Genomic DNA, 13,386 nt, shown 5'->3' with positions numbered 1-13,386 from the left:
CCAAGGTTCCTTTATCTTACCACTTCTTGCCTGTCTCAGAGGGACATATTTATTCATCACTTGCAACAACTGTTCCTTAAACAGTCTCCACATGTCTTGTGTCCTTTTAAACCTTTCTCCTGATACCTTACAACTATGCCTCCTATTGAAATCTCCCACCTGAGGGAAAAGACTCTTGTCATTCACATTATCTATGCCTCTCATGATTTTGCAAATGTTTCTCAGGTCATCCCACACAATACCTCACATTTAATCTCCATCTGCCACACCTCAGCCCATTGACCCAATGGATTGCCTCATTCAGGTTGGCACATTGATTTTTTTTTTGAAAAATTAATATTTATGATATCTGGAGATGAGAAAGTGCAAACATTGTAGAAGCCACCTCTTTCACAACATGTAATTGCAGCTTGCATGACTGTATGTACAATTCCATGACACTAACCATCTTGTTATAGAGTCATAGAGATATATAACACGGAAGCAGACCCTTCGGTCCAACTTATCCATCTCGACCAGACATCCCAACCCAATCTAGTCCCTCTGTCAGCACCGACCCATATCCCTCCAACCCTTCCTATTCATATACCCATCCAGATGCCTTTTAAATGCTGCAATTGTACCTGCCTCCACGACATCCTCTGGCAGCTCATTCCATACACGAATCACCTCCTGCGTGAAAATGTTGCCCTTTAGGTCTCTTTTATATCTTTCCCCTCTCACCCTAAACTTTGCCCTCTAGTTCGGGACTCCCCCACACCACGGAAAAGACTTTGTCTATTTATCTTATTTATGCCCCTCATGATTTTATAAACCTCTATAAGATCACCCTTCAGCTTCTGACACTCCAGGGAAAACAGCCCCAGCCTATTCAACCTCTCCCTATCGCTCAAATCCTCCAACCCTGGCAACATCCTTGTAAATCTTTTCTGAGCCCTTTCAAGTTTCATGACATCTTTCCGATAGGAAGGAGACCAGAATTGCATGCAATATTCCAACAGTGGCCTAACCAATGTCCTGTACAGCCACAACGTGACCTCCCAACTCCTGTACTCAATACTCTGACCGATAAAGGAAAGCATACCAAACACCCCCTTCACTATCCTATCTACCTGCGACTCCACTTTCAAGGAACTATGAATCTGCACTCCAAGGTCCCTTTGTTTAGCAACACTCTTTAGGACCTTAACATTAAGTGTATAGGTCCTGCTAAAATTTGCTTTCCCAAAATGCAGCACCTCGCATTTATCTGAATTAAACTCCATCTGCCACTTCTCAGAACATTGGCCCATCTGATCAAGATCCTGTTGTAATCTGAGGTAACCTTCTTTGCTGTCCACTGCACCTCCAATTTTGGTGTCATCTGCAAACTTACTAACTGTACCTCTTATGCTCGCATCCAAATCATTGTTGCTGAGAACAAATTAGCTCCTGGAAAGTGGATATATTTGTTTCACATCTTGCTTTGTAAAAGACAAATTTATAGCTGCAATTTTATAGTTGAAAGAAATTTCTGCTTCAAATGTTAACACTAAACATGTGCCCTTAGCATTCAGTAAAAATAACTTATTGTGATCTGCTAGCTGTAAAATTATAAACATATAACTTATGCAATTGAATTTTTAGTTTATATATTCTACTTTTCTTAGATCTGCACCAGTCTCACAAACCCTACTGTGTCTGTGTGTGTGTGTCTGTAGTCCTTGAGCATACTTCATTTCTTAGTAATACACTCTGAGACGCTGTACAATTGGAGCATACTGGAAGGGCATTGCCATGTTATTTGCAGTAGGAAAACAAATAGCTAATTGATGCACAGGATATGTAGATGTTCTGGACTGAATTATTCCATTGTTATTGTGTGAGGCAAGAAATATGTGGATTTGTGATTTATCAATGTAGTCAACAGTGGGCTCAGCATAAACAGAACATAGAAATACAGAAAATAGGAGCAGGAGTAGGCCACTGCTCCCTTTGAGCCTGTTCTACCATTCAATAAGATCATGCTGATTATCCAACTCAGTATCCTGTTGCCACTTTCTCCTCCTATCCTTGAGAGTGAACCCACAGTAAGCAACTGGCCCTGATGGAATCCCCAACTATGCACTCAGATCCTGGATGGACCAACTGGTGGGAGTATTTGCAGCCATTTTTAACCTCTCCTTACTCTGATCTGAAGTTCCCACCTGCTTCAAGAATACCACTATCATCTGGTGGCTCTAACTTTCATCATTATGAAGTGCTTCAAGAGGCTGGTAATGGCACACATCAACTGTAGCCTCCCAAATTGCCTTGATATACTACAATTCACCTATTATTCTAATAGGTCCACGGAAGACACCATCTCTCTGGCCTGACACTCCACTCCTCTCTGGAGCATCTGGATATCAAAAACACCTATGTCAGACTCCTGTGTGACAGTGCGGAAACATGCTCTTCGGCCCAACCAGTCTACACTGACTCTTTGAAGAGTAACCCACCCAAATCCATTTTCCTCTGACTACTGCACCAAGCACTATGGGCAATTTAGCATATCGACTTTATCTCCATCTCTAACACCATAATTTGAACCAAATTCATCTCCAAACTCCAAGACCTAGGTCTTTGCTCCCCACTCTGTAACTGGATCCTTGATCTCAGACCGATATCATTCAGGATAGACAACAAAGCTTCTCGACAATAATTCTCAACATCAGTGTCCCACAAGGCTATGCACTCAACCCCTTATGCACACATGACTATGTGGCCAAATTCTGCTCTAACTCCATTTACAAATTTGCTGCTGACGCTATCATAGAGGGTTGGATCTCAAACAATATCGCGACCGAATACAGGAAAGAGATTGAGTGCGTAGTGGCATGGGACAAAGACAACAATCTCTCCTTCAATGTCAGCAAAATGTAGGAACTGGTGATTGACTTCAGGAAGTGGAGTAGAGGGCACACCCCTGTAATTATCAATGCTGCTGAGGTGGAGGTGGTCAACAGCATCAAGTTCTTAGGAGTAAATATTACCGTCAATCTGTCCCAGTTCATTCACATTGATGCTATGGTCAAGAAAGTGCACCAATGCCTCTACTTCCTCAGAAGGCTAAGGAAATTCAGCATGTCCACAACGACTCTTATCCATTTTTTGTAGATGCACCACAGAAAGCATCCTATCCAACTGCTGTACCCAAGAGCACAAGAAATGAGAGAGCAACCTATTCCATCATGCAAACCAGTCTTCCTTCCATTGATTCTGTCTATATTTCCTGCTGCCTCAGGAAAGCAACCAACATAAAGACCCCTCCCACCCAGTTATACTCTCTTCCATTGGCCAGAGATATAAATGTTTGAAAACACCTACTAACAGATTCAAGAACGACTCCTTCCCCGCTGTTATCAGGCTTATGAACGGATCTCTCATATATTAGTTAATCTTCCTCTGCACCTTGTCTGTAGCTGTAACACTGCATTCTCCATTCTGTCCTATTAGCCTGATGTACTTAAGGTATGATTTGTCTGTATCACAGTACTTTTCACCGAATCTCGGTGCATGTGGTAATAAGAAATCAAATCAAATACCCTTTCATCCCTTTAGCCCCAGTAACTATATCTAAATTCTTCTCAAAACATTCAATGGTTGGGCCTTAACTGCTTTCCGTGACACAGAATCCCACAGGTTCGCCACTGACTGGGTGAAGAAATTTCTGCTTATCTCAGCCCTGAATAATCTTCCTCCTATCCTTAGACTGTGACTCCTGGTTCAAGATTTTTGTTCGCGAGAAAAACAAAACACTGTGAGGCAGTATGTTATCATTGATTTTCCATTTAAGTAACACAAACAAATGTAATCCTGATTGCCTCAGGTCAGACTTCAAAATTAATATGTCCAACTCTTTCAAGGACCTTCCATCAGATGGGAAAGATTGAGCATTGATTGGTCACTTAATGATGCAATCACAAGCCCTTTTGATTTTGGGTGTGCAAGGAAAAATGGGAACAAAATACCTGACAATCCCAGTCAACATGAAGCACAATTAGAACAATATTTGGTAGATGTGTCTAACAGAAGTTATCCTTCTCCTCCTTTCTCCTTCCCCTGGCCATTTCCACAGTCTTGTCATTTACAACTGACTTGTCCAATGGCAGGTTAGTGTGGTGCATTATAAATTAGCAGTTCAAGTTCAATTGTTAAAAATCAATTGTAATAGTCATTGTTGTGAGCTGTCATTCATATTTTGGACTAATTTTATAAGATTTTGTTCTCAGCTATGGCTCCTACCTGGTGTGGAAGGAATTGGATGGATTCACTGATAAAGCATTGATCCCACTTGGTTTATATGGAACTCAACTTGTCCTTAACTGGGCATGGACTCCTATTTTCTTCGGGGCACACAAGAAGGGACTGGTAGGTGTATAGATGCTGTGAGGAGAAGGAGATTTGTTTGGTGGGAACTATAATATTTTCAATATGTTAACTATTTAATCTTGCTAGAAGTTGCCATTCCTTTTATGAAGGCATTAACTCCCTGACACGATACAGTCCATGGCACTTTTGATACTGTGGTACTTAGCTCACGTTTTATTTATTGCAGAACTTAAGCAGTGTTGGTAGGAAATTTGACTAAAGGGAGCATTATAGTAAGATCCAATCTTGTTATCCATTAAACATTTCCAGACAGGGACACTGAGGCCAATTCAAGCAGCCTTTGTTCTTCAGTTAGGGCTATAGAAAACCATAGAGCCATACAAAAGTTACAACACAGAAAGAAGTCATTCAGTCCACCATGTGTGCTGTAGCTGTATAAACTGGCTGACAGCTTTAATCCATTTCCATCATCTGGTCTGTAGCCTCAGAAATTGCAGTGCTTGAGGTGCAGATCGAAACTCCTTTTAAACAGCTTGAGAATTTCTGTCTCAACCATTGAATTAGGTAGTGAATTCCAGACACCACCAGACACCACTAGTGTGCTTCCAATTAAACCTGTTCGACTATAACCTGGTGTTGTGTGATTTTTAACTTTGTACACCCCAGTCCAACACCAGCACCTCCAAATCATGACTGTTTTTTTATCTCATGTCTCCTTGAATCCTTCTACCAATCATCTTAAATATGTGTACCCTGGTGACTAACCTCTGCAAGGAGAAACAGGCCTTCCCTGTCCACTGATCAAAGCTCATTTTTTAAATTTTGTACGCCTCAATTAGATAACCCCTCAGCCTCTACTGTTATAAGGAAACAGCTTTAGCCTATCCACTTTGTTCCTCATTGTTGCATTTTCAAGCCCTGGCAACATTCATATGAATCTCCTCTCTCTACAGCAATAATGTCCTTCCTGTAATGTGATGAGCAGGACTTCAAATAAAATTCCAGCTGTGGCCTAACCAGTGTCTTTTATAATTCCAGCATTACATCCTTGCTTTTGTATTCAATACCTCACACAATGAAGGAAAGCATTCCATATTCTTTCTTTACCATATTATCTACTAGTCCCACCAAGTACATGAATCTGTGGAGGTGAAGTCCAAGTTCTCTCATTTCCTCCATCCCTCTCAAAACCTGTTTTTCCTGTATTCTCTCACTTTGCCCACTCCAAATGCATTACCTCACACTTCTCCATTTGCCATTAGCGTGTTTTGAGAAGATTTGTAGCTCAGGTTGAGGTTCTGGATGTAAGTTTGCTCATTGAGCCACCGTGCTAGATAACATCATCAGTGAGGCTCTGGTGAAGTGCTGATGTTATGTCCTCCTTTTATTTGTGTATTTTGGGTTTCCTTGGGTTGGAGATGTCATTTCTGGTTCTTTTTCTCAGAGGGTGGTAGATGGGGTCCAAATCAATGTTTGTTGACAGTGTTCCAGTTGGAATGCCATGCTTCTAGGAATTCTTGTGCGTGTCTCTAGTTGGCTTGTCCTAAAATGGATGTGTTGTCCCAGTCAGTGGTGTCCTTCCTCATCTGTATGTAAGGATACTAGTGATCATGCCTTTTGGTGGCGAGTTGATGTTCATGTATCCTGGTGGCTAGTTTTCTGCCTGTTTGTCCAATGTCGTGCTTGTTACAGTTCTTGCAAGGTATTTTGTAAATGACAATAGTTTCGCTTGTTGTCTGAACAAGGTCTTTCAAGTTCATTAGCTGCTGTTTTAGTGTGTTGGTGTGTTTGTGGGCTTCCATGACGCCAAGGGGTCTGAGTAGTCTGGCAGTAATTTCCAAGATGTCTTTGAGGTAAGGGAGGGTGGCTGGGTTTCTGGACATGTTTTATTCTCTTGTTTGGGACAAAACGTCCATCCTAGGACAAGCCAACCAGAGACATGCACAAAAATTCCTTGAAGCATGGCATTCCAACCAGAACTCTATCAACAAACACATTGATTTGGATCCCATTTACCACCCTCTAAGAAAAAGATCTGGAAATGATGTCACCAACCCAAGGAAACCCAAAACACATAGAGAAAGCAGGACATAACACCAATGCTTCACAGGAGGCTGATTGATGTTGCCTAGTATGGTGATGAAACGTCTGAAAACCAACCTTCCAGCTCAGCGAGCAAACTTACATCCAGAATCCATTTGCCATTTTTCTACCCAAACTATTGTATTACCCTGCAGTTGACATCCAACCACTTCACAATCAACTGCATGGCTATTTTTTGTCATCTACAAAGTTACCAAATGTGCCTGCCACATTTAAGTTTAAATCATTAGTAACATATTTTTTAAAAAAATTACAAACCTCTCTCTGTTCGCTAAAACAATAATTGACCATTACATTATGTTGTCTGTCACTGAGCCAATTTGGGATTCAACTTGCAGATTTCACTTTCATTTTTATGACCCAGTGTGCACTATGGGACCTTGCCAAGTACTTACTGGAGTCCATGCTGACAACAGCCACTGCACTCCCCTCATCAATTCTCTAAAAATTCAATTAAGATTTGAAGACCCAATCTTCCCTAAACAAAACCATGTTGACTATCCCTGATTAATCCACGCCTTTCCAAGTAATAGTTAATCCTACTCTCAATATTGATTCCAGCAATTTGCCTACCACTGAGGTCAGACTGAGCGGCCCATAATTATTTTGCCTGCCCTTCACACCCTTCTTGAATAGGGGTACAACATTTGCAGAATTTCAGTCATCTGGTACTTCTCCCATATTTAATGAAGATTGAAAATGATCCTCAGAGCATCCATTATTTCCTCCCTGGCTTCCTTTAACAGCTTAAGGTATAATCCATCTGGCTCTGGTGATTTTATCAACTTCAAAATAGTCAGTCCTATCCTTCTTATGTTTAGTTTAACTATTATTTCACACTCCTACTCTTCAAGAATATCTGTTTCATCTCTATCTTTTGTGAAGATGGCACAGTGGCTGAGTGGTTAGCACTGCTGCCTCAAAGTGCCAGGGACCCGGGTTCGATTCCAGCCTCGGCAAATGTCTGTATAGAGTTTGCATATTCTCCCCGTGTCTGTGTGGATTTCCTCCGGGTGTTCTGGTTTCCTCCCACAATCACAATGATGTGCAGATTAGGGTGAATTGGCCATGCTATATTGCCCATAGTGTTTCAGGGATGCATAGGCTAGGTGCATTGGTCAGGGTAGATATGAGATGGGGGGATGGGTCTGCATGGGTTGCTCTTCAGAGGGTCGCTGTGAACTTGTTGAGCTGAAGGGCCTGTTCCCACACATGATTCAGAGGTAGAATACTCATCAAGAACCCTGCCAACATTCTGAGTATCTACACAGTTCCATTTTTAATAGGCCAGCCCTTTCCTTGGGTAAAAACAAGGACTGCAGATGCTGGAAACCAGAGTCTAGATTAGAGTGATGCTGGAAAAGCACAGCAGGTCAGGCAGCATCCAAAGAGCAGGAAAATCGACGTTTCAGGCAAAAGCCCTTCATCAGGAATCCTTAGCCATCCTCCTGCTCTTAACATACTAATAAAATACCTTTTGCATTTTCCTGAATTTTACCAGCTAAAACTTGTTTGTATTCTTTGTTTTCCTCGTTTTCTTTCTCGCCAGTCCTATACATTCTATACACCTCTAACCTTCATAAAGTATTACTTTTTAAATTGTTATAAGCTCTATTTTCTGCTTAATCTTATCTTGAATGCTTTTGGATAACCAAGGAACCTGTAGGCCGCTATCCATACTGTTCCTGTAAGATCTTGCTATTGAGTGTTTTCCACTGATTTTTTTTCAAATAACTGTAGTGAGCCAACTTTTTTTCCAGAAGCCAGATCTCTTAGTTTTGAAAAGTTTGCCTTTTCCAATTTAGAAGTTTTACTCCTGTTCTTTGTCCTTTTCCATAATTATGCTAAATCTAAGTATATTATGCTCAACATAAGGGTCATCCATGTCTGCTTCATCCAGCTGTCTCGCCTCGTTTCCTCAGATAAAATCAAGAATTGCACCCTCTCTCATTGGGCGTGTCATGTGCTAGCTAACAAAAGTTTCCCTTGAATACAGTTCAATAATTTTGTTTTCTGTGTATCTTTCACACTTAGTTGATATTTGACTAGGTGAAGTCCACAACTGTTGTTGCCCTATTGTTTGGCACTACTTGCTCCACTAACTCTCACCATTTGGGAGTCTATTTTATATATATATAGCACTGTGTACCTACCACTGCCTCCTTTCTGTTTCTGAGCTCAACCCATGTGGTCTAATTTGATTCATTTGGCATACTGTCCCTTTTTATTCTTTAATAATACTACACCTCCAACATTTTTATTTAATCCCTTTCTTTATCTTGTTTGAATAGTGACAGTAAAAGCTTCCATTATATTTTTATCACATTGCTGACCATGGATCTCTCCAGCTCTTTCTGCTTGCAATTGGGGTAGATTGGAAGGATCTACAAGTTTATAATCAACTGTTTAGCCATGTTATAAATACACCTTCCTTGATCAAAATTTGGACTGGGACTGAAACCCAAAGTTTCTTAGGCAGACGCAGGAACAAGACCCACTGCACAAGACCACCAGCTCCCCTAAACGCAAATATAAATTAGTAAAGATGAGAAAATCACTCTAGTCTGAATGGCTGTATTACTACCAGATAAATACTCAGCCAACTGCTCCCATATTTTAATTAGGATGAACTTTGCACTAAAGCACCCACTAGTCTTGCATCCTCACAACCTCCACTCCTTTCATGGGTGGTTGCAAGGTGCTAACATTTATTTTCTTGGAAGTGAGGCAGATATTTTAGGTGGAAATTGGAATTGTCAAATTGTCATAGCCTTCGTTTATCTCCCCATCACATCCAAAAAATGTAAAAGTCAAAATAATTTTCCTCCGCTTAGCTGTCTGTCTGACAGGCACATGAGTGGAGAACTGGGAATGAAGTTATAACAAGTGTTCAGTTATGTAGCTTTTTAGAACAACAGTCTGTACTACTATTATTGGGCTTCAGCCTTTCCACTTCATGGAATGCTTGGGGATAAATGCAACAAGTCCCAATTTTTGGTTCAAGCTTTGTAAAATACCAAAGCTTATTCCTGGACAAACAGCTATGTAATATTAAAAAACAGAAATTACTTCAAAAAGATTTTGTTCAGATCTGACAAACTGTTTGCTTCCTATGACGTAAAAGGATTTATATTGGTTTAAAAAAAGCTTGGACACACTGTTAGAAAACTTCATTCTTTATTGAAAAATAGAGAAAGTGTAGTTAAATAATAGTAACTGATTTATGCTCCAAAACACATCTATTACCCTAATAGTGGGTTAATAATTATATTGTATTATGGGCTTTGTGTCAAGCCACTTTAGTCAAAGCATTTAGTGTCTCTAACATCCTCCATAGTTACTTGGAATGCATGGAATGCCTTTAGCACATTGGAGATAGTGACGTGGCTCAGTGGAACTTGAGGGCAGACACAATTATTCAATAGAATGGCATTATGGTGTTTCAAAATTGTTTAGCCGACATGTATTGGACTGTCCTAAATTATTTTAGGGCTGAAACTGAGTTACAGGAATAATTCTATCGCAGAGCAGTGTTGCAGACACAGCCTTTTTTTGACAATTCCATTTTTGTTTGCAGGCTTTTATTGAACTAGTCTGCGTTTATGCTACAGCAGCAGCTACAACTGTGACTTGGTACCCCATCAACAAAACAGCTGCTTATCTAATGGTTCCTTATTTGGCCTGGTTGACTTTGGCTTCTGCTCTTAATTACTGCGTCTGGAGGGACAACAAGGATAAGGACGATTAGAACTACTAATTACTGTGGAGCATCTGGAATCCAAATATACTGGCAAATTGAAGAATATTGATTATGTCTACAGAATTCAAGATTATAATTAAACCTTTGGCTTATACCTAATTCTTTTTGTTTCGGTGTTTTTTTTGGCATTTCTCATAAAGAAAGTCAACTGAATAACAACAATGCGCTTACAGTAAACCTTGAAGCTGTAATGACAAGGAAGTCTTCACATTTCCAACCATTCTCATACATTGGGCTTTACTTAACGGTACGAAGCAAGGCAGTTATATCTACTTAATTGTGGGAGAAGTCCTGCTTCAATTTCCTTGTGGTGGCTTGATAACAAGGATTGTGTCCTGATTATTGACGGCTGTATGGCACACAAGAGGAATAGGAAGCTGGATAAAGCTGGAAGGTGGCACTGTTAGTCAAATGGCATTTGTGCAATTGTTAGAGATTACCTTGATTCAGGAGATCAGTTTGGATGGAGATGAGGAATAATAAGGGAAAAGAGTCCATTAGTGGGAGTGGTCGACAAGCCTCCCAACAGTCACTACAATATAGGATGAGATATACAAGAATTACTGGGTTCTTGTGATCGATGCATCACAATAATATGTGAATCTAATCTGTGTATAAATTAGTGTGACTGGCAATGCTAGCCTGGAAGCAGAGTTCGTAGAATACTACTGGAACGATATGATTGCATTGAAGAGGGTGCGAAAGAGATTCCGTTATGATGAGAGACTTGAATAGGCTGGGTTTGTTTTCCTTGGAGCAGATGTGGCAAAGGGGTGATCTGATTGAAGTTTAAAATTGTAGGGCATAGGGTAAATTATGCGAATCCTTTCCCCATGACTGATATGCACTTTGGTCTTCGACATAAATCTAAGGTGAGGAGTAAGTGAGGGGATCTGAGGAAAATGTTTTCACTCAGAGAGGGTGGTAGAAATGTGGAACATGCTACCTCAGGGTGGTGAGGCAGGTACGCTCATAACATCTATAAGGATCTGGATGAGCACAGGCATAATAGACTATGAATCAAGTACAAGTAAATGGGATTAGTTTGGTTGGTGTTTGTTGGTCAACATAGATATGGTGGGCTGAAGGGCCTGTTTCTATGCTGAACGACTCTATTATGCTACAATACTTCTGAGAGATGTTTTTAGAACAATGTTCTGGAACGAAGCAGAAAGCACATTATTTTAGACTTGCTATTGTATAATATGACAATTAATGGCCTCAGATTTAAGGCAGCCTTTGACAACAGCAACCATATGTGATTGCATTTTGTGCTGAGTTTGAAAGGGAGAAAAGTGGATCTCCTAGACTAGTATTTCAAACTTAAGTATGGGTGACTACATGAGTATGAAGTCTGAAGTAGCGAGACTAGACTGAATACGAGCCAAGAGAAGTGGGTGTTTAAGGATACACTTCAGAATACTCATAATAAGTATATTTTATTTTAAAGAACATTTTTTTAAGGAAAGGACCCATCATGGTTAACTGAAGCATTTAAGGAAAACATTAAACTTAAGGAAAAGGTATTTATTTGTGCAGAGCTGAGTGACCAGTCAGCTGATAGGACGGAATATAAAGAGCAGAGTGACTAAAAGATTATTCAGCCACAAAAAGATAAAGTATAAGAGGAACCTTGCTAGGAGTGTAAAAATGGATAATGAATCTCTACAGGTATTTTAATTGCAAATGAGTTGTCCATTTAAAGTGTAAGAATTGGGCATTAACAGGAGACATGAAAATAGTGGACAAACAAATATTTTGTACTCTCTTCACTACCAAGGATACAAAAAATTGTATGTGAAAGAGGAATTGAGTGAAATTCCAATCACAAGAAAGTGGTGTTAAGCAGACTAATAGCGCTATGGGCTATCAAGTCCCTGGGTCGGGACAGAACTCATTTTGCAATCTTAAAGGTTGCTGCTGAGGAAATAGATTTGTTATGCTTTGAAAAGTTTCCATCATGTTAGAAAATAGCAACAAAGCTCTCCTATTCAAGAAGTAGGGGAGCAGAAAAGAAGGGAAACTATGAACCAGTTCCTTGACACCTATTATATTTAATCATTAAGGAAGTTATAACTGGGCACTTGCAAAAGCTGAAGATAATTGGGAAGAGTCGGCATAGTTTGTGAAATGGAAGTCATGTTTGATCATGTTAGGCTTGAATCTGCTAGTGTTTAGAAGAGTAAGAGGATTGAAACAATGAAGATCCTGAGGAGTCTTGACAATTTGGAGGTGGACGGGATGTCTGCTCTTCTGGGAGAATCAAGAACAAGGCATCATGATTTGAAAATAAGAAGCCATACAGTTAATATAGAGAAGGAGAAATTTTAGAAGATCATGAATCTTTAAAACAGTCTCCTTTAAATAGGTGGTGGAAACACAGCCTTTGAGTAATTTTAATGTCAAAAATCTGTCACCCTTTCCTGCTTTGGTGTAAAAATAAGGTGTAAGATACAGTATAAGCAAAAAGTTTACAACTTTAAAACTAGCTGCCCTTGTTGAATCTTTTAATGAATTAGGAGGTAGATGCTGATTAAAATGCAAAATCCAGATTCCTTTCATGCCTTTGTCCCTAGATAACTAAAAGGTTTTATCAATGTACAAGAGGTGATATCTCAGGTTAGACAATACACTTTAGGTGTGAAATCCCGCTTCGAATCTGCCCATGTTTTAAGATGAGGTCTGGTTTTACTTTGCCAGAAAAGAATCCTGAATGAAATAGTTCCCGTTGTGCGCGAGAGAGAGAGTGTGTGTATGTGCGAGTGTGAGTGTCTTGTCCCAGCTGCATCTTCAGGGTGTTCCATTATTCTTATCGGCTTTTCCACAGCCCTGGAGCCGTTAACTGAACTGTGATGAACTTTGTCTTAATTTTACATTTTTCTTCATATTATGTAGGATTTCTGTCATTGATGTAGGCCTGTTGGGGCAACTTATGAAACTTTTCACTGCATTTTTCATGTAAAAGTACACGTGACAATAAATTCCTGTTCTATTCTAGAAAAGTACTGAGTTCAATTTAAAGTGCAAGTTGTAACATTTGTCAAACAAAAATGGATAATTGCATGGTAGCAAGAGAGAAAATGTTATAGAGCACGGAGAAGGGTGTCCACTAAACTTGAAAGAATGCTGGAAAACCAGGGCAGTGAAGAAAGTCGTAGAATGGGCTTATG

General features: G+C 39.9%; 1 protein-coding gene across 2 annotated transcripts in view; it reads left to right on the top strand.

Moving 5' to 3' along the window:
* LOC122559619 (translocator protein-like) overlaps positions 1–10,315 on the top strand; it is a 20,916-nt gene extending 10,601 nt beyond the window's left edge. For both annotated transcript variants that reach the window (XM_043709412.1, XM_043709411.1), the window contains exons 3-4: positions 4,254–4,392; positions 10,034–10,315. In XM_043709412.1, the coding sequence (XP_043565347.1) occupies positions 4,254–4,392; positions 10,034–10,204 (310 nt within the window). In that variant the 3' untranslated portion in view covers positions 10,205–10,315. The remainder of the gene's footprint in view (positions 1–4,253; positions 4,393–10,033) is intronic.
* Positions 10,316–13,386: the final 3,071 nt, after the last annotated feature.

The sequence above is a fragment of the Chiloscyllium plagiosum genome, chromosome 19 (assembly GCF_004010195.1).
Source record: "Chiloscyllium plagiosum isolate BGI_BamShark_2017 chromosome 19, ASM401019v2, whole genome shotgun sequence".
In the NCBI taxonomy this organism is placed as follows: Eukaryota; Metazoa; Chordata; class Chondrichthyes; order Orectolobiformes; family Hemiscylliidae; genus Chiloscyllium; species Chiloscyllium plagiosum.
This window is presented reverse-complemented; position numbering and strand designations above follow the sequence as displayed.